Source organism: Thrips palmi, unplaced genomic scaffold (genome assembly GCF_012932325.1).
Source record: "Thrips palmi isolate BJ-2018 unplaced genomic scaffold, TpBJ-2018v1 HiC_scaffold_4, whole genome shotgun sequence".
Lineage (NCBI taxonomy): Eukaryota > Metazoa > Arthropoda > Insecta > Thysanoptera > Thripidae > Thrips > Thrips palmi.
The window spans coordinates 4169433-4191220 of NW_023144631.1; the positions used below are offsets into that span (position 1 = coordinate 4169433).

At 50.5% G+C, this 21788-nt stretch overlaps 3 protein-coding genes across 3 annotated transcripts; 2 read left to right on the plus strand and 1 right to left on the minus strand.

Annotated features, from left to right (window-relative positions):
* Window positions 1–663: 663 nt before the first annotated feature.
* Window positions 664–9947, plus strand: LOC117649657 (glutathione-specific gamma-glutamylcyclotransferase 1). The gene is made up of 4 exons (XM_034392596.1): window positions 664–1178; window positions 5842–5877; window positions 8800–8929; window positions 9109–9947. The coding sequence occupies exons 1-4, from the start codon at window positions 984–986 to the stop codon at window positions 9666–9668; spliced, it is 921 nt and encodes a 306-aa protein (XP_034248487.1). The 5' UTR covers window positions 664–983; the 3' UTR covers window positions 9669–9947.
* Window positions 9948–12086: 2139 nt separating this feature from the next.
* LOC117649659 (phosphatidylinositol 4,5-bisphosphate 3-kinase catalytic subunit delta isoform) lies at window positions 12087–19969 on the minus strand. Its single transcript, XM_034392601.1, has 19 exons — window positions 19850–19969; window positions 19219–19455; window positions 18891–19119; window positions 18570–18802; window positions 18244–18490; window positions 17967–18148; window positions 17645–17869; window positions 17357–17553; window positions 17116–17253; window positions 16893–17037; window positions 16683–16813; window positions 16449–16592; window positions 16052–16324; window positions 15744–15932; window positions 15513–15655; window positions 15268–15419; window positions 14998–15171; window positions 14798–14917; window positions 12087–14706 (listed from the first exon to the last, which is right to left on the minus strand). Exons 2-19 carry the CDS (start codon window positions 19360–19362, stop codon window positions 14578–14580), a joined length of 3195 nt encoding a protein of 1064 aa, XP_034248492.1. The 5' UTR covers window positions 19363–19455; window positions 19850–19969; the 3' UTR covers window positions 12087–14577.
* A 59-nt stretch (window positions 19970–20028) lies between these two features.
* LOC117649661 (NADH dehydrogenase [ubiquinone] 1 beta subcomplex subunit 10) lies at window positions 20029–21741 on the plus strand. Its single transcript, XM_034392604.1, has 4 exons — window positions 20029–20241; window positions 20478–20613; window positions 21098–21246; window positions 21355–21741. The coding sequence occupies exons 1-4, from the start codon at window positions 20166–20168 to the stop codon at window positions 21471–21473; spliced, it is 480 nt and encodes a 159-aa protein (XP_034248495.1). The 5' UTR covers window positions 20029–20165; the 3' UTR covers window positions 21474–21741.
* The last annotated feature ends 47 nt before the right edge of the window (window positions 21742–21788 follow it).

Sequence of the window (21788 nt, forward strand, 5' to 3'; positions counted from 1 at the left end):
AAGGACATGCACACGCGAGCCAGATCTGGCCGGTGTTTTTCCGACGGTCAAGAGCTCGCCAGAAGTCCCCCTCCAATCGGCGCCAGATCTGGCCTGATCCGGTGCGCGCGTCCGCTTGCGTCAGCCAGATCTGGCCGTGCCCGTGTCCCTGATATGGAGGCGCTGCCTTGCAGCACTGGCGAGGTGCAAGCGGCCAATGGGCCGTGACGTCACAAGTGGCGTTGCGGCGTCGCGGTTTGTCCGATTGTGGGCGACAGCCTCGGCGACAGCTGACTGGCGGTGCGTACCGCGGCACCGCGGCCACGGCACCGCGAGTCATTGACCTAGACCCACAAAGCGGCTGGCCGGCCCGGCGGGGTGTCGCGTCGCGCCGCTGCAGCGCCGCCTAGTTTTGACAACACGGCACCGGGCCACGCCAAGGCACGAAGGGCGACGCCGGGCGGGGCAGGCCGGCAGGGCTGGCGTCGAAACTTGGCGCCGACGTTACATCAGCCGGGCCCCACGTGCGCAGTGCCGCCGGGCCGAGCGACGCGCGACGCGCCCTCTGGCGGCCGGGCCCGGCGGCCAATCGGATTCAAAGCCGGCGTTCCCGCGCCGGCCGCTTGGGGGACGGCGGGAGGGGGAGGGGGGCTGAAAGTGGCGCCCGCCGCCCGCTCTGCGCTGCCCGGCGCGCGGCCCCCGGCCCCTCCTCACTCACTCACTCGACCGGCAGTTTCTCTCCGAGCCAGTGCCCGACGCTCCACACTGCTCCGCACTCCGCACGCGCCCCAGTGCATTCTCCTCTCGACGCGTGTCGACTTGGCTCTCGTTTTGCTGTCAAAGCGACGCCTGAACCAGCGGCTGCCCCTGGCCCAGCGCGGCGCCGCTCCTGGACTGGACCGTCGGATGGTCCCTGAGAGACTGCAGCGGTGACGACGACCCAGCCGGCCCCACGGCGGTCCATAACCTCTCCTCTCCAGCCCGTCGCCCACCTTCACCTTGAAATGAACGCCGAGCACGCTGCGCACGCCGCCGGGGACGCGGACTCGGCGGCCACGTCCGGGCTCTGGGTGTTCGGCTACGGCTCGCTCTGCTGGCACCCCGGCTTCGACTTCCACCGCTCCGTCACCGGCTACATCAAGGGCTACGCGCGCAAGTTCTGGCAGGGCAACACCACGCACCGCGGCACCGAGAACCAGGTACGTCGCAGACGCACTGACGCACGGCGGGGGGGCGTGGCGTGGCGCGGCACGGCGGCACGGCGCGGCGGTGCCGGCCTTCCGACCGGCCGGCCGTCTATCAGCTGACCCACTTGGAGACATTGTCACGGGGAAGTCCTCCCGGCTCGAGAGGCGCCGCGCAGTCTACCGGAGGCGCTGGGTACTGAGCGCAGTCATCGCTCTGTCGCGTGGCCCTGGCCAAGGCCCTGGCCGCTCTCGAGTGCGAGTGAGAAAGAGCGACGAGGGCCGTCGTCCCCTGCACTGCAAAGGCAGCTCGTCTCAGGGCGCAGGGCGCGAGGCTTCGATTATTGGCGTTCCCACACTGTGAATCGATGCTAGTCCGTGGGAACGATGCGTGGCTCGCGGTGCAGTGTAGCTATAAGTGCGTGGCCGCGGTCGCGCGGTCGGCCTACGCGGCCAGGGCTCCACGCGATGGCATTGAACCGCGGTCAGTCACTGATCCTCCCCGGGAGACGCTGTCAGTCGGACCCGGGTTCGAACACCCACTCAGGCGTCTCATTTTCATTGCGGAAATGGTTAGCCCGTTGTTGAGATTACGTGCGAATGCGGCCGAAGGTGCGAAACGGGTCCACGCCTGTCGCCCGTCGTTGGCGGCCACTTATCACTCAAGTCGGCGAACTCTGCGGCCAGGCTTGTATCTCGCGCACGCGACGGCCAGGCGCTCTAAAAAAATACAGTGCCCCCAAAAGTCGTAAAAAATAAAATTGGAAAAAGTGGAGGAATTCTGTCCGCGGCTTCTCGGGAGCCCGACGTGTCGTGCCGCGGCCACCTGTACGTGTTTCGGGAACGACAAGCAACGCCTCCCCGCTAATCCGCCGGAGTTCGCTCCGGATTCCCCGCGGCTGTTGTCGCGCTGTCTCTCTCGCACTCATGGGGCATCCCGTAGGGTGCGAGAGAGACAGCCACAAACGCAGTGCTCGGAATCGGCCCACTGTTAGGCCCGGGGCTTTTTGCTGCGCTCTGCTGCTCTTTGCCTCGGCCTATTCAAGCCGCGCTATATCCGGTTGCGGTTCCCCGAAAGCTTCCCGAATTTACCCGCTTTCGCTTTCGGATACCGAATCCCGAATCCGGTACCGATTCCAGAGGGCAAATAGAGCTAAGCGCCTTTCCTCGAACTTGACGGACGGACGGGCAGTCAATTATTTGGTCACACCGATAGCGCGCGCAGAGCGGCCGGAGCATGCTGAGCGCACCAAAACAGCTGAGCAGATAGCCGTATCTGTGGTCTCGCTTCGCGCCGGCAGACTCATTCCGAGAGTCGCTTTCGTCGCTCTGTCTCTCTCGCGCTCATGGGGCGTCCCGTGTGGGTGCGAGGGAGACGGAGCGACGAAAACGACGCTCGGAATCAGTCTGCCCGGGGGAGCAAAGAACATCACCGGCCGGAGTGGAGGCCTAGGCCGGGGGACGGGGCTGCAACACTCAACAGGTGCCGGGGAGGCTCAGCCGGGACGCCGCGCCTGTCAAAACTTGGCGTTCCCCGAGTGAGAAATTGTTACTTAAAGAAATTATCGACGGGGAGGGCTTTGTCGCGTCGCCCGACGCGTGACGCGTTGTCGTCATATTGGCGTCATCGCGCTCGCCGACCGTCGCCGACGTCGTCGTGGCCCTGAGGCCGGTCACGGCGTCGGCGACGACACTTGCCGTCCGAGTGGCGGGCGGGGCCGGCGGGGCCGGCGGGGCGGGTGGCACCTCGCCGTCGAGCCCAGAGAAGCTGGCCGCCGCGACGGCGCCGCGCAGCGCACTGTATGCCGGCATGATGAAAAGCACACAGGGCGCACCGCACCCCATGTACTCGGGGCACTCGCCGGCCTTGTGGGGAACCAGGTCAAGACGCGCCGAAAATACGAACGCGGGCCGACGACCAGCAGCACACCGATTCCGAGAGTCGCTTTCGTCGCTCTGTCTCTCTCGCACCCGCACCGGGCGCCCCCATGAGTGCGAGAGAGACAGAGCGACGAAAACGACTCTCGGAGTCAGGCTGCAGGCGAGGTGAAGCGCGTCGATCCTGGCGGCCTGCGCGGGGCTGTGTGCTTTGCAGTGTGGGCTGCACTTAGCAGGCCGCCGGGCCGCCAGGGCGCCGGGGTGCGTAAAGACTGCCACGGAAGTTCCGAGTTGCGGAAAAGCGCTAAGGAGCGCCGGGCTCCCCTCCTCCCCAGGGAACCCCGGGCCGGGCGGCGTCGGACGGCGTCTTCCGTGGGTGGGGTGCTGGCCGTGCTGGCCGTCCCGGCGATGGCGCGCAAGGCGGCGCTCGGCGGCGCAAGCCCAAGGGGCATAGACTCTGGATCTATTTTAACCTGGCCGCGGGAACGGTCCGGGGGGCGGAAGGGAGAGGAGGGAGGGGGCGGCAGCCTGGCCACGCGTCCCGCGCGTGCTGTGGAGGGGGAAGTCCAACAAGACGGCAATAATGTGTCTCGCATGGGCGGCGGCCAGGCGGCAGCGCGGTAGTCGTACAAACTTGACGGAATTCGCATCGACTCGCGCTTTTTATTTTTACGTAAACAAAAACAGTAAACACCGATACGAGATCGCCAAAGTCCATTTAAATTGAGTCTGTAGTTGATTTTTGCGAGTGTGCCGTCGTCCACGTGTGTGTAGTCGTACCGGCGCGCTGATTACACTGCCGGCTTGCTGCCCCAATCAAAGAGAAGGTGCCGCCCGCACTGTATGGCCATCTGTGAGTGCCGCCCGCCCCGCCCGCCCCGCACGCCCTGCATGAGTCGCCCAAATGGCGGGCCGTCCAATCATGGCAGCTCAGCCAGGCCGATTCCGAGAGCCGTTTTCGTCGCTCTGTCTCTCTCGCACCCATGTGGGTGCGCCCCGTGCGCGCGAGGGAGACAGGAGCGACGAAAACGACCCTCGGAATCGGACTGCAGGTCCACTTATCAAAGGGCTGATTACCAGCGCAGCCAGCCAGCGCACTTCCTGGCCTTCCCGGCTGCAGCTTTGCAGCTATCTGCCCGCCATCATTTGGCGGACAAAAGCCGAGCCAAACGCGCAGTATAACGGAATCGAGGGAAAACAAATAGCGCGACATTTCTTCACGATTCCGCTGCTCGACTCGGCCGTTTTTAAGTGTCTTTTTTTCAATTGCGGCTGCAAAAACGGGCAGATCGCGCTGAGCGTGGCGCTTGGCTGTGACGGACGTCCGCGGTCGCCGTGTGAAGCAACCGCGTGGCGGCGCGGCGGGGCGGGGCGGGGCGGGGCGGGGGGGGGCGGGGCGGGGCGGGGTCCGCGATATCCACCGCTCCCTGCGGGGCCGCGCCACGCCACGCCGATTCGCGATATTGGGTTCGCGGGGATATCGGTATGCTCCCCGTGGGCCCCCAGTGGGGCGGGCCCTTAGGCCGGTCGACCCCTGCACCCTCGGCCCCCCTCGGCCCGGCAACCAACACAAACAACGCGCCGCGCCACTGGATTCGAAAAGCCCTTCCCAGTCCCCACACTCCCATAGACCAGTATAGAGTCGTCTTCGTCGCCCTGCCTCTCTCGCACTCATGGGGCGTCCCGTGCTAGAGAGACAGAGTGACGAAAACGACTCTCAGTCCGCAGAGCGTGGCGCGCCGCGTGCTGCCCGGCAGGTACGCTGGAAAAAAAGCGCGCGGCGTATTTCCGATGGGGCGGGGCGACTGAATTAGAGGAGGGTGCCCACAGGGTGCCGAGCCGAACGGCATTCGGTTCACGTCGCCGCACCAACAGGTTTTGAGGGGGTGGAGCGGCGTTGAGGGGCGCCCTGCCCCTCGCCCTGCCTCGCCCTGCCTCGCCCGCCCCGGTGCAGAGCGACGTGGAGGTGTCGGACGGTGTCGGAGGCCTGCTCGGAGGCCTGCATGCCCAGCTGCAGCGATAGTGGAGGCTCACCGAGGCCCACGCCACGCTCGCGTCGAACGCCCGGGGCTGGGGCCCGCTGGGGCGCGCTGGGGCGCGCTGCCTCGGGGTGGGGCCGTGCCGCGCGGCCAAAACATTCCCAAACAGCCGCGGAAATTCCTTGATTCAAAGTAGCGCCTCGCACCGTGTCCGCCGTGCAGCCTGAAACGTGCCGCCGCGCCGGCCCGTCTGTTGGGACAGGTGGCGGCGCCCACGTCACACATTCTACGTACGTCCACGTTCGTCGGCGCCGTCTCGCTTTTACAGTGCCGCCACTCTAGAGCCTTCGAGTGGCTCTGCGAGGCGCTGCCTTGCACTGCCCTGGCACTGCCCGCCACTGAATGGCTCCGTTTTTTGGGTGTTCGATCCTGGTCGGGGGCAAGCACCGCGCGGTGGTGGCTGGCAAGGCTTCGTTGGCTGCGCGTCGCGGAGGGGCAGGGGCGCGCTGGCCAGCGCTGCCCCATTTAGGGCCACTTTGAAGAATTGATACGGGCGGGGTGACTGGCCGACGCAGCTGGAGAGGGCGTTAAGAAAAAGTCTTCGGAAACGGATTTCATGAGGATTCCGTCCGCGAGGCCCTGCCTGGGCCCTGCGTCTGTCTGTCTGTCTGCCCGCTGTTTGTCTGTCTGTCTGTCTGTCTGTCTGTCTGTCTGTCTGTCTGTCTGTCTGTCTGTCTGTCTGTCCACCTGTCTGTCTGTCTGTCCGCCTGTCTGTCTGTCCACCGGCAGTGTACTGACTCGTGCTTGTCCTTTTGTTGCAGCCTGGACGAGTAGCCACCCTCGTCGAGGAGAAAGATGTGAGTATCTCATTACAGACCTGCAGACTACCAGACACCCCACCCCGCTCGCGTCGTCGCGTGTGCCAGTCCTGCGGGGAGGCACTCTGGAAAATGAAAACCACGCGACAGTGCAGCAGGCTGCGAAATGCTCGTTTCCGCGGGAATATTCGCACTGAAATTGATAGTCATTCACTTGGCGGCTCCTCGCGAGAAAAGCGAAGCGGAACGGAACGTGACGACTTTGTCGTGCGGGATGCGGGGCTGCGGTACCGGCTCCGGAAAGTGGTCGTCCTCCGGACTCCGGACCGCCGGCCGGCGCGGCGACCACAACAAAATCAAAAGCGGCGCCAATCGGATGCTTGATGGTGTGATTTCGGTGTGATTGGTTACGTGGCGTCGCTGTTGTCTCTCCATCTGGGCTCGACAGTGGCGGCGGGCACGGCGGGCCGCCGCGGGTGTCCCGTATAATGTCAATACGATGGCCGAACAACAAGTGGATTCCCTTTGGCCGCCTTTGGCGATACGCCGCTCGTCTCTGGCGCGCTGCCAGGCCGTGTTGTGATGGGCCGCGCCACGCCGTGCCACGCCGCGCCACGCCACGCGGTCCATCGTTTGTCTCGCGACACGTGGAGATGATCCGATTGTGGAAAGCAACCACTTGGCGACGCACGGCACTGATCGCATCGCCGCGCTAAAGTTAGGCCCAGTGCGGCAAATCGGGTGCTGCTGTCTCCGTGTCGGTGTGTGCGTGTGTGTGTGTGTGTGAGAGTGTGTTCGCGCGCGCCAAGAGAAAACTGACCACCGCGGCGGAGGAATTTCGGGCGAGCATCGGCGAGGATCAGTCGGTCCGGGAGTGGTGTTCACGTGGACACTGAAAACACACACGCGACTCACGCGATTGCCAAGCACGCCAGGCCTGAAGCCTGAAGGCGGGGTGTTTGTTGCAGACGGGCTTTCGTCGCTCTGTCTCTGTCGCACTCCTACGTCAGTGGTACTATACAGTAACTGCTAGTTTGTCTACTTTTTTCTGCACTCTTCGCCTGATGCAGTCTCACTATTTTTCACAAACTTTTATGGGTGTCCAGATCTTTATCTATGTTACGTAGGAATTAATTTTCGATGCATCGAAAATGAAATTTAAGGCCTACCTACGGTGGGTGCACTCTCACTCTCGCTGACGGACCCTCCTCGGCGCGTGGCGGGTGGTTGTCAGCGTTGTCAACAAACGGGTGGCCCCCATTGGGCAATGAAAGACTTGCATGTCGTACACAGCACACTGATCCCGAGGAGTCGCTCTGTCTCCCTCGCGCTCATGGGTATAAGCGCGAGAGGGACAGAGCGACGAAAACGACTCTCGGAATCAGGGGCAGCCGCTGCCGCTTCTAGCGTGCTGGCCGGTCGCTAACACGGCCTGTGTGAAGGCGGCAAGGGCGGCGGGGACGACGTGACTCCACCGCCACGGCGTCGACGGCGTCCTGCCTGACGCCTGGCGCGGCGACGTGACATGCGCAATTATTGGATGAGTTGACCGCTGACCCGTGCGGACGGCCGCCCTGGGCGACCTCCCTTCCCGGCCGAGACCCTCAACCCAGCAGCGGCAGCGAGCCGCGGGGCGTGGAAAAGGAAAAAGAAAGAGGCCAGTGTTTGAACCCGGGGCTTGTCTCTGCGTCGGGCTGGCCGCGCTGGCCGCTCTGCGTCAATCACCGAAGTGAGTTGACCCTGGACTGTGCAAGGGCCTTCCTGAGGGCCGCGTGAGCCTATCACCGTCGCGGCCCAATGCTGCAGGGCTGCGGGGACACCGAGCAGGCCCTCTGGGGCCCAAGGCACAGCCCCAGGCACCCACCCCGCGGCCAGCGTGGCGGGCTGTCTGTGCTGTACTAACGCCAAGCGCAGGCAACCGATAGATTCCGAGGGTCGTTTTCGTCGCCCTGTCTCTCTCGCACCTATGCGGGACGCTCCATGAGTGCGAGAAAGACAGTGACGAAAACGACTCTCGGAATGAGTCTGCAGGTCCGCTGGGGTCTCTCGGTCACATGTTTCTCGGAAATTAACCACTGCACTGTACCGATGAGCGGCAGCGGCGTATGACGTGGCGTGCGTGGCTTGGCTTGGCGTGCCCGGAGCAATCAGTGAATCAGCACATCTTGCGGTCCACTCCACTGGCCCACTGGTCCAGCAGTGGCACTGTCACTGTCGCGTGCCGCCTGTTTGCGAATGAGGAAGCAAAACGGCGCCCCCGGGTTCGACTCCTGCCCGGGCCGTCTTGTTTTCGAACTTGTGGCACGCCGCCAGACTACACTGTTGAGCACCGCAGTCGCTGCACTTGGTCGTCTGCAGATGGTTCCGAGAGTCGGTTTCGTCGCCCTGTCTCTCTCGCACTGGCACGCGGCGCCCCCTGAGTGCGAGAGAGACAGAGCGACGAGAACGACTCTCGGAGCCAGTCTGCTGCGTCGCGGCGATAGGCTATCGATAGCGGCGGTGGCTCTCCAAGTGCCGTCTGGCCCACTGGGCCTACGGGCCTAGGCGGGGCTGTGTGTTGTTACCGAGGGGTGATAGCAAGGTTGCCGATCAGGCACGCGCTTGGCGGTCCGCCAGCCCCGCCAGCGGCGGCTGCGACGTCGCACCGGACCTAGACACTGACAGACGTCTTGATGTCGGCCAGCGCGTGGCGCGAGCCAGCGCCAGGTGGGGAGTGCAAGCGCAGCCTGGCGCAGCCGTCCGGAAGGCTTCGCCAGGCTTCGCGCTCCGCCAAACGGGCCGGCAGGTCGACCGCTCGGCGGCAAGGTGACTGCCCAGCCGGCCTTGACGCCACGGTTTGGCTTTCCCGTGCGTCGCCGTCGGCCGTCGCGGTCGCGGGTTCAACACCCGGCCGGGCGCGCCGTTTGGCCGTTTCTCTGGCCGCTGGGCGCTAACGCGGTCCTTTGTCTCTCCTTGTTGCAGGGCGTCGTCTGGGGCCGCGCCTTCGAGCTGAGCGGGGAGGCCGCGCTGCCGTACCTGGCCAACCGCGAGTGCAAGCTCGGCGGCTACATCACCAACTTCGCCACCTTCTTCCCGAAGCGGCCGTGCCTCGGTGAGTCTGCGCGGCGAGATGTGTGGTCTAGCCCTTAGTGTCAATGGTAATGCGGCGTAGGCAGCACGCTCGGCGGCCGTGCGCGCTGCAGTGGCGGCTGCCTACGCCGCAGGCGCTCCAGTCAGAGCGCCCTTAAGCGACTCACACTGACGGTGCCTTCCCCTGTTCCCTGTCCACAGACGACGCCGGCGTGGGCGGCGGTGTCCCCGGCGGTGTCCCGGTGCAGCCCTTCGCCGCGCTGCTCTACGTGGCCACGCCCAGCAACCGCCTGTGGCTCGGCGACGCGCCGCTTCCCCTGATGGCGCACCAGATCGTGGAGTGCCGCGGCGCCACGGGCCACAACGTGGAGTACCTGCTGCGCCTGGCCGAGTACATGCGGCACGCGGCCCCCGAGGCGGACGACGACCACCTGTTCTCGCTGGAGCAACTGGTGCGGCACGAGATTCGGCGGCGGCGCCTCTGCCTCGACACGCTCATGGGCGTGGCCAGCGCGGCCACCAGCAAGGCCACGCCCACCACGGTGCTCGGCGACGACGACGACGACGACGTGGTGGTGGCAGCGGCGGTGGCGGCAGCGGCGGCAGCGGAGCAGGACGACAAGGGCGACGTCGCGGACGTGGCCGAGCTCGCAGTGCAGCTGCAGCACCAGCACCTGGAGCAGGCCGCCGCGGCGCAAGACGCGTTCGCCTTCTCGTCGCGGGTGCCCGGCAAGAAGCTGCGCTGCATCAACATCTCTTGAGCTCTCCGTCCAGGCTGACGGGCCAGCTGACTGAGGAAGAGGCTCTCCCGGGCCTCCTCCGCACCCGCGTGACCGGGTGGCTCCCGGGGCCTCGGCGGCAGGCCGCTGCAGGCTGCAGGCCAGGCCCGAGGCGTGGCCGGCCAGCCTCCGGGCCGCGCGGCCACGGTCCATGCCAAAGATCGTATGTCGGGTCGGGGAGACGGCGACAGCGCGTCGCCGCAGCGAGACGAGGTGGCCCGACGTCCTGACGGCCTGTCACGCTGGAAGGCAGGGGCGGGGCCGCGGGCGTGGCCCTGGGGCGGCGTGCCGGACGGGCCGATTCCGTTGCGTGTCGATCTCGTCCTGCGCCCGGTGGCCCCATGGTGGCCCGGCCGCGGGCGGCTGGCCGCCGTGACGTAAGGCGGGGTGTGTCGCACCTACCGCCCCGCACGCCCCGCCCCGCCCCGCCCCGCCCCGCCGCGCCACCACAGCGGGGACAGCCTCTGGGCAACGCTGGCAACGCAACCCGACACCTCGCCGCGGCACCGCACCGCCGGACCGCAACACGTCCACCGGCCCACCGGCACGGAACGCCCGGAGTCGCCACGCGCACTTTTGTATTTATTTTTGTAAATTATTCCAAGTTTGACCAAAGCGGCGACGCGTTGACGCGGGGCGTCCAAGCTGATTCAGATTCCCGTTGTGACATGGAGGGAAATGAAACTCTTGACTGCACGGTGCACTGCGCGGCTGTGGCGCACCTCGTCCTTCCCAGCTCGATCCTTGGACGGTCTCTTCGAGACAAAGATGTAATGTGATTATGTACCCTTAAATGTCTTACGTCATGTGAGATATCATCAAGACTGAAGTAATGATAAGCCTGTGTAATAATAAGTAATTTGTGTAGTATTACTTGTTATAGTTATCAATGGGCAGTGCTGGTGATATTTTTATTGCTCTTTATATGTGTGGTTAAGTTTAATTATAACAAACTTAAAGTAATCATTGTTTACTTAATAAATCGTTTCTCAAAAAAACGAACTAAGTAATATTTGGCTCTATTTTATTTATTGACCTATTTATGGGGGTGGGGTGTAGTTTGCTGGGTGTGGAAGACAAGGGTGACAAAATTGAGGGGAGGGACTCATTTTCTCACTCATAGGATCTCGCTATAGGGGTGTCGACCCCGTGGGGGCCACCGGGGCAATGCAGACAATGCAGAATGCACCCCCAGAGACCTCTGGGCACGGAGCACCAGGCATCTGTTTCGTGCACCAATAGCCACGTTCTATATTACTGATGTCTCGTTTAATTCTTGCGAGCAATAGCCAAGCTAGTATTGTAGCAAGAATGCCTCCTTTAACTTTGTTGTCATACGTTCACGTTCAGCGAATGCTGCCACATAATTACGCCTAAAGGTAGGCAACCCACACGACACTGCGCCGCTTGCTCCCACTGTAATTCGAACGCGTCGACGCCCCTGGGATGTAGGATCTTGCTTCTTGAAGATAAGCAACCCATCGAAACCCCCCAGAAAGTGCTTCTGGCGGCCCTGGTGGGAGATGAAGAAAACTACTACCTATTAGAGAACTTCATTTATTATCTCATGTAATTTGTAGACCAATGCAAAAGAGGCCCACTGTAAAAATACATAAAGGGCACTAGCGAGTATTCAGTGAATACTCTTATAATCTAGTACAAATATGCACAATGTCCTGAGCACTATGTCATGACAATTGGAAGTAATGCAGTTCAATAAAATAGATGAGATCAGTAATCAATTATGGAGTTTTTCTTAACTCAACCAGGAAATACACTCTATATACTTAAAAAGTTAAATAAAATTTACAACTACAAAGAAAAATAAGACTGATTGAAGTTATTAATCGCCCTTATAACAAAACATATTTAACAAAGCACCAACCATGGTTAAAGCAAAAAGGGTGCCAAACTCCATTGAACACCCCTTCTCCTGGGAAGACATTTGTAGACAGTACAAATCCAACTACAATACCTTTCATGAGACAGTTATTGCATATCATGTTTGGCCATAATGCAGTTGATTCAGAAACAAGTAGATGAGGGAACATCATCCATGCCATTGACATAACACACTGTATCTCAGCCTATAACTTTACAAGGAAAGGTTTCCAATAAGGTTTACAACTCCTTCACACAACGACTTCACTCCTCAATACTCTACGGCTTCTTGGTCATAAGGGGGAATAAATTAAATTTGGACTCCTATACTTAGTTTGAAAAATGTTGACAACATAATTGGCTCAAAATTGCAAATTATACAAAATAACTTCTTTTCACTGCTCAAAGATTGGCAAACTCAGCCAGATTTTTTATCAATACAAATACTATACAAAAATATAAAACTTCTTCTTACAGATATCTTAAATCTATAGTATTGAATAAAACATTTTTCTTTCCTCATGAATTCTGCCACAAGTAACCTATAATTTCACAGGTCTATTTCAAATTGGTAGTGTTTAAGTTGTCTCAATAAATGCATTCAGAGATTTTGAATCATTTCAAAATATGACATCTTCCTATCACCAAAATTGATAATTCTGAATGCAATAACCCCCTCATGCTCATGTGGCGGTGAGGCAACCACAGTCACAATTGGCAATTTGCAGTTTTTTCCTTATTTTGTTTCAGCCATCAAACCCATATCATGGCACATTACATAAAGATATTATTTTATGATATAAAAGTATACAGAGCATCACATGTTGCCATTCTCAGCTGGAAATACCAAACAAAAAGGTTGGTATTTACAACTGAGAATCAATATAACTTTCCAAGAATTATAAGAAGCGCATACGCAACCATATACACCTATCCACATACACACATACATACACACAAAACAAAACGAAAAAAAAAGTAAAGCACACAAACTGAATGTTAAGAGCACCTAATGATTAAGTTGATTGTAGGGATGGGATACAGCATTTCAATGAGAGGAATAAAGTCCACAATAAGGAGCAGTTCCTATCAGGGCTGCAGCTGATTACAAGCAGTCAATGAATTGGAGATCCTTTTCAGAAAGCATTGTATCTCTCAATTGAAAATGAAACAGCAGCATCTTCAAAGCATGTTACACCAGGTGACATCAGTTCTGAACTGTCATCATTCCTTCAAAGTTCGTTTTTGTACATTTATGACTCACAGAACTACCAGTGAGAAAATGATTACAACTGAGGTGAGTCATTGATGCAGTTTCCTCAAACCTCTGCAATAGAGACAACCAAAAAACAAACACAAAGGTCAAAATGTTAACGAATAATAACTGAAACTAAATGAGCAAGATACAAGTTATACACATCAACCAACAGTTCTTGATGTATACATGTAAATAAAAAAATCCTAAAATGTTGAACAGAACTATGAGAGAAACATTGTCAGGCTGCTCTCCATTTCCTAAACCTCATGTCAAATTAAGTAAAAAGATGGGAGAATTCAACTAAGGCACATTTGAGTATCTATATGTTTATGGCACTGAAGTGCTTCTCTTCACCACAAATGGAAAACACACACTAGGACTGGCAGGTGAAGTAGTAAAAAAATAGTGCTTAGTGCACAGTTGTAAGATGAAAGACCTGTAAAATCTTTTATATTTTGACCCACTGATACATATTTCCCGTTCTCAAGAACGAAAGGGGAAGGAAGCTTTGCTAAAATGGGACACGGTTGGGTGGCAGGCAAAAGAAAACTTTGTATGGGGAGAAAATTTCAATAATTCTGAGTATAGGTGACACTTAAAGGAAAGTTTCACTGCAATTCTTTCAGCTTCTGTCAAAGAGCTTACAGAAAATTATTGCTAACCAGTTATATATTGCTGAGCAACTTTTGGGAAAAGAACAAGAAAAAAGAGAGTTGAAACAAAAACCACAGCAATAAACGGAATTAGACACCAAAACTGAACACTTTGATGCTGGAACTAGTGGGAATAAGATAAAAATAGGCTTACGATAACAGTTTCTAATGCAAAGAAATTTGAAAACTAAAAGATGAGAAGTGCTCTCATAACAAAAAGGATTCAATTCGTTTTAGAGGAAGTGAAAACATCAAACAAACAAAAAACTACAGGCCCACTGTTTTTCTTGACGAAAGTTCTTGCTAAATAAATAATTCATTCTTAAGATGGTCACATTTGAAATTGATAAAATGTAGACATTTGTAAGTAGTTGTATCAAATATCCACAAATGCTTCTTCAATCAGACTAATAAATAGTTGTGAGTACATGCTTCCAATTTTGAAGAAAAAACCTAGGCTCACAAATGAGGTCCCTTGTGTAGCACAATACAACATAAAGGCAAGCTATAGTCTCACATCTTTGTAATGATTGGTCACCTCTGCAAATGCAGCATATGACACAAAGTAAAACAAAAAGCAATGCAAGAACTAATTTCATTCTATTAAAATTATATGAAATGTCATCACTTAGACCAATATCACCAAATTGTCAATTAAATATGATCAAAAAAAAAATTGAGACAAGTTTCTGCTACATTAACTATTTATTATTATTATTATGTTCATGATTTAATGACTAGTGCTGTTTATAATAATCATTAAAAAAATCCATACATCTAATTTACCCTGTGTATGTACATATGCTACGGTCATCATAAGAGTCAAGTGTTGTGTCCACCATAAAATTACTATAATATTAACAAGAGCACAAAAACAAAGACAACCAAGTTAATACACTGATTTTACAGACCAGTTTCTTCACCTTTCAGCACCATATGCTAATAATAAAAGAATATTTCACTCTATTGAACTAGGGGACACACATAACTTTCTAACAAAACATTGTGCTTCTTTCTTCACACATCAAAGAGAAACAGGGGGTTGTTATAAAAACATTGCTACAGTACATATTCACCAGCAACAAGAACTATCGCTTCCTTATTGTTTGTTGTTCTTGGCAACATTGTGCGATGCCCAGTTAAGCGATGTTTTCCATGAATTAGCAAGGGCTTCATCAAATTTGGCACGGAAGTGGGCTAACGCTTCTTGTTCAGTTTTGTTCAAAACCTTAAAAAGAAAAGTTTGTGATGACAAATGATATTTTTTATGCTTGTTTGGAAAGAGAAACTGACAAGATAGGAAGGATCTGTTTGCTTACCAGTGTGTCCCTCAAATAATTAAGATCCTTTTCCGAACTGAGTTCTGGTAATCCTGTGGATATCATCATGGCAAAGAGAGATAAGATAAGTCCACCGTGCTTCCTCAGAATTAAAAACGCCTGTACAGAGAGATCAAGTCATGAAGAAAACTGGGTAACAGTGTCATCTTAATTTAAGCAAATCATTATTGATACTGCACCTTCTCACAAGTATTTTGAAAAATCTGAAATTCGAGCGCTTTTTCTTTCTTGGCCTGTCCTTTGTTTATCACATGGACGAAATCATGAGTAAGAACAAATGGGGCCCTTTCTCTTTTGATACCAAACTTTTCCTTGAAATGACCCAAAATATGACCAAAATCAATGTGAAAGAGCTGAAAGGAAAAGAAAGTAATAAAGTCTTTCAGAAATCTAGCAACTAAATGTCCTGAATTCCTAAAGGAAAGGAAAAGATCATAATTAAAACAAACCTGTCCAGTTTTCTTCACCATAATGTTATCTGAATGCCTGTCTGCAACACCAAGTACATAGGTAGCTACACAATACCCAGCACATGAGAGTGTGAATTGTTCAATTGCTTTGTTTAACTTGGTCTCTGATTGATTGTAGTCTTTCAACCATGCTGTTGAACATATTTTTTAAAAATAACTTTGCATAAACAATACAGTTAATTAGCCACTGAGCTTGAAATAAATAATGCATGCAGTTCACATACCAAGCAAGGAACCCTTTTCAAAGGCAGATGTTGCCGAAAGCATTCCCTTATCTTTTTGAATGTTTGCTATTGTCTCAGCATTCAGGACCACTTCAATGAGGCCCACTTTGTGGTCTGTTGAAATGCAGCCATACGGGTTCATCCTACCCACAAAACAAAAAATAAATCAGTTTTACAGAGAAAGAGAAAAAAAAGCAGTTAGTTTGTGACTTAAGTTGAAATATACTCTACCTCAGATCCAAACCCTCATTCTTCCACAATTTATCCATAATACGAATCATTTGAAGAGTTAACATATCTTGGCGCAAATCATCTCCATTTTTAAAAATAACATAAATGTCATCTCCATAAGGATCATCGTTTTCAAACACTACCCATAAAGGTCTCATTTTGCTGTCCATAACTTTACATTTTTCAACCCTAAAAGGAAACACAAAAGAACAATATAGCTTAAATAATACAATATCAAGTAAATAAAAAAAAAACAGTGTTTCTAATTGTCAATCACTTCATGAGCACCTGCTGCTGCTGGATCTTACCTGACTTTTTTGCATCGATATCTTGGGTCAAGAGGACTTAAAACTTTTGAAAGGGCATCTTGGCAGTGAGGTTCTTTAAGGCGGTCTTGGAGAAATTGCTTAGCTTTATCCTTATCCTTGCGACTTCTTACCATTTCATCACTGGTAACCTTAAGCTTCTCAAGGCACTCTATTTGTCTGACCAATAAACGCATGTGTTCTTGGCTACCACGACAGTAAGCCTCTAGAATTAAACCAAATCGGACAGAAACTGAGGCTACTTGCATTTCTGATCTAGAATTGGATTTTAAAAATAGAATTAGAAACAAATTTTGATGTGATAAAAAGCATCTTTCCCTAATGGGAAAGATGCTGAAACTATTGCATATTGTGATGCATTCGGGTTTGACACACTTACCTCAAATGCCAGAATAGAAAGTGACCTATCTTTTGATTGTTGAGAGCTCGCCGTAATAAGAACTCTACTAGATCACAGGACAAATAAGACTCATGTTTCAGAGCCTGCACAAGTTGAAGAAGATACAATGACAGGTCCTCATCACTAAAATTGGGAACAATGCAAAGATGTTATAGAATTTGCTTGACAGCATCCTTGTTAGACACAGCAAATGGAAAAAATGAATGTACAGACCTCACATCTCGCAAGCACTTCACAGCAAAATTTCGGACCGTCTGATCTGCATAGGCATAATCCAGGAGCTCTAATGATTTTTCAACAGGTAACTTAGGCCAATATTGTAATAATGCTGTTGCTTCAGCAATCTGTTGAAGTAAGATGAAAGGTTAATGTTATTACAAAAGGCTAGTGCAAAAAGTAAAGACTATCATCGCCAGAACAAACCTCCTTTTGGTCGTTCCACTCAACACAAGTTAGAAGCATCGGTAGTTGATGGGGCATAAGTTTCATGCAATCATAACGCAGCTCCCACACCCTTTTTCTTTCTTGTTCATGCATTTCATAAGCAGGATCCGTTTCAACATTTGATCTAAATAAACAAAATTGGAGAGTTTTAAATATCATGTCATCCACAATTTCATGATAATTGATAAACTATGACAGTTACCTTAAAGTTTCTAGATATTGCTTGTTAGAGTTCGAAGGTTCCGATTTGTCACATCCCCGCATGAGTTCTCCTTTGCTTTCAGCAAATTCCAGAACTTTCTCAATAGATGGGTAAACAACAGTGTGATCTGCATGATACCTATGAAATAGACAAAATAAGTGAATATATGTGCAAGCAAGTGCTGAAGCTCCATGAAGAAGGTTAACCTACATATCAATGTAAAGACAATTCAGTGGCTTACTTTTTAAAAGCTAATGTCAATTGAGTTGCATGACTTCCAGAAGGATTGGAAACCACTGTGCCTAGGGGATGAAGCAGGTCATCGGTTTGTATATCTTCCGCATACGTCCACATGTATAGTGTTGTAGCAGTATTCATTTGGTTTTTGAAATCATAAACTGTAGTATTGACCCACGCGAGGGGAACAATATACAGTTCCTAAAAATGAAACAAAGCAAAATACATTCTGACAGTGTTGTAAGATTTAAAATATCTATTTTGAATTTGATATTTTTTAATACTGTCAAACCTGTTTTGAATCCTTCAGTCTTCTAGATCTCACACCTTTCGAACTTTTAGATATTTCATAGACTACGAGGCAGAGTCTAGCCATTCTAGGGATGTTTGAAACCAAGATATCAAATTGTAGACATTCTTCAAACTTTGCTGTACTTTCAACTACAGCCTTTTCCTGAGTTTTTTGAGACTGACATAATGATTTTCCACCATGAAATAGACCAGCCTGAACCACTACCTAAAAAATTCACAAAATAAACAATCAGGGTTAAAGCAGTCTGAACCAGAAGACAAGGCAAGTAGATCTTGATGACGACAGAAATATTTACACCAACCTCAACTGGACGATGCACGTTACAATTTAATCTTGAAATTTCTTTCACTTCAAATTGAAATGGCTCGTTGATAGACCATGAGGAAAGATGCTTTCCTTTTTTGCGCTGAGTGCTGGTAGAGGATGGTTGCCGAGTCCTCTGCATTTCTTGATTTTCTGTGTCATTACTACTTCCTCTGTCAACTTTAAAAAAAATACAAGAGAAAACAACACGATTTAGAGAGGATAGGAGTAAGATTTTGAAACGCTTGTGAGAAACATTTAGAAGATTGGCTTACCTGGAATACTATCAATTTCAACTGTCACTACAACTGGATATAGGTCCCGTGCTATCATTTCTTGAATGTAAAGGAACTGTAGAAGAGGCACATCACCAACAAGGTATTCATCTTGACCACAAACTTTTAAAACATAGTTCTGGACTTGCTCCCCACTTGTAGCTAAAGTCAATGACTTTTTGTTCAAGATTTGAGCAACTAATTGTTGTGGTTTGGTGTTATATGATACATTAAACGTAAAGGAAGTCTGGAAAATAAAATTCAGCTCAATGATAGGATATAGACAAGGATTGAATCTCAAGAAAAATTGCACATTAAAAACTCACTTCAGTATTTTGAAATCGAGTCACTAACACAAAGCTTCCCTCCCTTAGTCGAGAAGTTACATTCTGTGGCAGTTCTATACCAGGGTCGGCAAGTCTGGGAGGAAATTGATAATACAATCTCTCCAACCAAGATTTGTTGACTCGTGTTCTTGCGACTTCATCACCTAAGTTCTTCATTTTCCATCTAAAATCATTTATCTCTGAATTTTTTAAAGCTTGAAATTCATGAAGACCTGGAGAATACAAAAATGTAGAAAATAATTAAAGTACACAGTGAAAAGTAAAAAGTCGCTCACAAGAAACTGTCAAACCTGTACACACCTTTGCCGATTAGATGACTTATCTGATTATTGATAACTTTGTCAGCCTTGTCACCAACTCGTTGGGCTACTCGTAAAATACAGCAAAATGGTCTTACATCACAAAGGCGGCGGTTTTCATCAACCAATTCTTCAGTTTCGGCCATAGAATTGATGCACGCAAAGACATAAAATGATGCATCGTGAAGCATACCATGCAATGGATATTTACTAGCTTCATCCCACAAATCCTAAACAACATTAAAAGGAAAAATTGAGAGAAAATTTTTTTATTTGATAAAAAAAAATTATTATTATTCAAAGTGTTGTATTGGAGAATCAATGGTTACCTCTTTGACTTCTTGAAGTGTTGCATTTTTGTTAACTTCAAGAGGAATGAGTACTCCAGTGGGCAAAAGACAAGTAAGTTCCACTGATTGATTTTCATTTTGGATCCAATAATCATGTTGATACGTTACTGGAATATGCACCATTTTGAAATCTTACTTCAGTAGTGCTTAAGCTTGAATAAACCGAGGCCCAGTGGTTCCAATTATTTGTCATACATTTTGAGACTGGAGGAGTTCCTGAAATAGAAAGGCACATAGAATTAAGGGATTATATAATGAATGAAATTTATCAATGGGAAAAATCTTATCTTAAAAGAGTAACCTAACCTAATGAATATTGGGCACAAAACAACAAAACTAAGCAAAACGGGAAGTTCGACAGGACTAATCAATATAGTAAGGATCGGTCTTAAAATATTTGCTTGTATGCAAAGAGTGGAGGGTAAGTCCGGTAAAAGGGTGATTACCACAAACAAAAACAACTGTTGAAATCCTCTAGGTTAAGCCTATTATTGTCAGGCGAAATTTTGCGCAGAGCTTGCACAACGCGAGCGTAAATGAAAATGAACTTGCATGTGTGTCCTAACACTGATCGCGACAAACCTCATAGAGTCGCTGAAAAACAACTTACAGTGGTATTGTTAAATGTTGTAGGGCACAGAACACAAAAGTCAACAAACTGGCAGCCATGGATACTATAGCCAGGGATGCGTTAGCGTTGAAGAAGAGTTACGTTACGTTCCGAAAGCCGGGAGGGGGTGACGGTCCGTTTCCGGCCCAGGGACCGACCAATCGTAGCCTCGTTGGTTGAATTCCCCTTCTTTACCTTCCGTCCTCCCGCAGCTCAGCTGGATGGAGGAAGGTTGTTTCTGCGGTGTTGTGGTTTTAGCAATATTTGGCTGCCCCGGGGTTGTTAAATCGTGTTATTAAGAAGTTCCAAGAAAACGATGGCAGACACGACGTTTTTGAAGTTTATTAACGCTTTCGGTCGAGCTGTGGATGGACCTGTGACATGGTGGAGAGGTAACTAATTTCTCTATTTTTGTCATGTTTTGAACGTTTGATATTTGTGGTTATTTTGAATGTCTTGATGCGATTCTAGTATTTATCATGCTTTTGTTCACCGAGATGTCTCCGTGAATCATGGTCGCTATGTTTTTGTTGTGACCGATGATCGCACTCTTCACTTAACCTCACCAACAAGTAACTCGGCCTTATTTCCCTGTTAACATTTTCTTTTGGTCGATTACCTTTTGCAGAAACTATAGTCACGCCGAATCAACAGAAGCACTATTGGTATCACAGGAAATACCCTCGAGTTCCCACAGTCGACCAATGTTACACCGATGATCCAGTTTGCATCTTTGAAGCAGACCAACAACTTGAACGAGACATGTAAGTGATAAAAAAATCGTACCTTTCCTTGCCATACTTATTGAAATTTTCCATGGCACCTTGTAATTTTTATCCTTTTAATATTCATGCACTGGCAAAGTTTTCTCTGGTGGCATTTTCTGATTGTAGTTTTTTCAGTGACAGTTTCAAATTTGAATCTTAGGCATGTAAGAGAAATGTTTTTCGTACTTTGTAGATTATGATTCAGAAATTCTATTTTTTTTTTATAGAAACTCCATCCTTATTCTTGATTATTTTAGACTGAGAACTTTCCTGCGTTCCTGTCAAAGAATTTCCAACAATGTTTTCCCGTAGATTATCTATCCATTCTGTTATTTTTTCTCTTATTGATCATTATGCTGGTTGCCCCAGCCTATTGTTCATTGTCAGTCTGGTTTTTGTAGCCTGTTCCTAAGGGATATAAATTAAACAAGACTTATAGCTCAATGCTACTCTGAATTAATTACACTTTATTTTTCCACAGGGCTGTTGATGGACAAATTGTCTCAATTTTGCGTCAGCGTAGTGAATTCTGTGTCCGATACCATGGGGGGCAAGACGAAAACGCTGTAAGAGAATGCAAGCCTCTTTGGGACATGTATCAAGAGGCCGCAGGAAATTATTTCTGCAAATGTAAGATAATTGTCATTGCTAGTTTTCTCATTAGATCTAATGCCACTGCTTCCCTTTGAAACGTTTGCCTTTTATTAAATGCTATTTATCTTTGTGTGCCCATACTAGATGGTGATATGGGATTTAAACCTTCATCAAAAGAAGTCTATATGAAGGAGAAGCACCGTTTGATCTGGGAGCGTCGCTATGGAAAAGTTGGATCAGGAATGGGTCCCAAAGAGGAGTAAGTAAGCATCATATGCTGTAGGACTTTCAATTGTGTATCCTAAATTTTCTACAATGGCAGCAACTTTGGAAATACTTTCAAAATTCTTTCCTGGACTAGAGGTGACCCTGCTCATTTTCATGGAACTTTGTACATAGCATTTGTAGATTGACTAGGGTACAAGATTGAGTTTACTGTCATTAGATTTTAATTTGAAGGTATATTTCCTGTTGTAAATAAAACGCAGCCTGGTGTGTACTGCACTGTTAATAAAAATCATGTGAAAACTGTTACTTGGGTATTAAATGACAAACAAGTATATTTTCATACATCCATT

Bases quoted from the DNA above. Each gene is read 5' to 3' on its own strand.
- LOC117649657 (XM_034392596.1), top strand. From the start codon at position 984: ATGAACGCCGAGCACGCTGCGCACGCCGCCGGGGACGCGGACTCGGCG. The intron at 5,878-8,799 runs GTGAGTATCTCA...TCCTTGTTGCAG, and splicing joins CCCTCGTCGAGGAGAAAGAT to GGCGTCGTCTGGGGCCGCGC. The intron at 8,930-9,108 runs GTGAGTCTGCGC...CCCTGTCCACAG, and splicing joins CCCGAAGCGGCCGTGCCTCG to ACGACGCCGGCGTGGGCGGC.
- LOC117649659 (XM_034392601.1), bottom strand. From the start codon at position 19,362: ATGGTGCATATTCCAGTAACGTATCAACATGATTATTGGATCCAAAAT. The intron at 18,803-18,890 runs GTGTGTACAGGT...TGTATTCTCCAG, and splicing joins AAGTCATCTAATCGGCAAAG to GTCTTCATGAATTTCAAGCT. The intron at 17,254-17,356 runs GTAAGCCACTGA...TCTATTTCATAG, and splicing joins TTGACATTAGCTTTTAAAAA to GTATCATGCAGATCACACTG.
- LOC117649661 (XM_034392604.1), top strand. From the start codon at position 20,166: ATGGCAGACACGACGTTTTTGAAGTTTATTAACGCTTTCGGTCGAGCT. The intron at 20,242-20,477 runs GTAACTAATTTC...TACCTTTTGCAG, and splicing joins ACCTGTGACATGGTGGAGAG to AAACTATAGTCACGCCGAAT. The intron at 21,247-21,354 runs GTAAGATAATTG...TGCCCATACTAG, and splicing joins AGGAAATTATTTCTGCAAAT to ATGGTGATATGGGATTTAAA.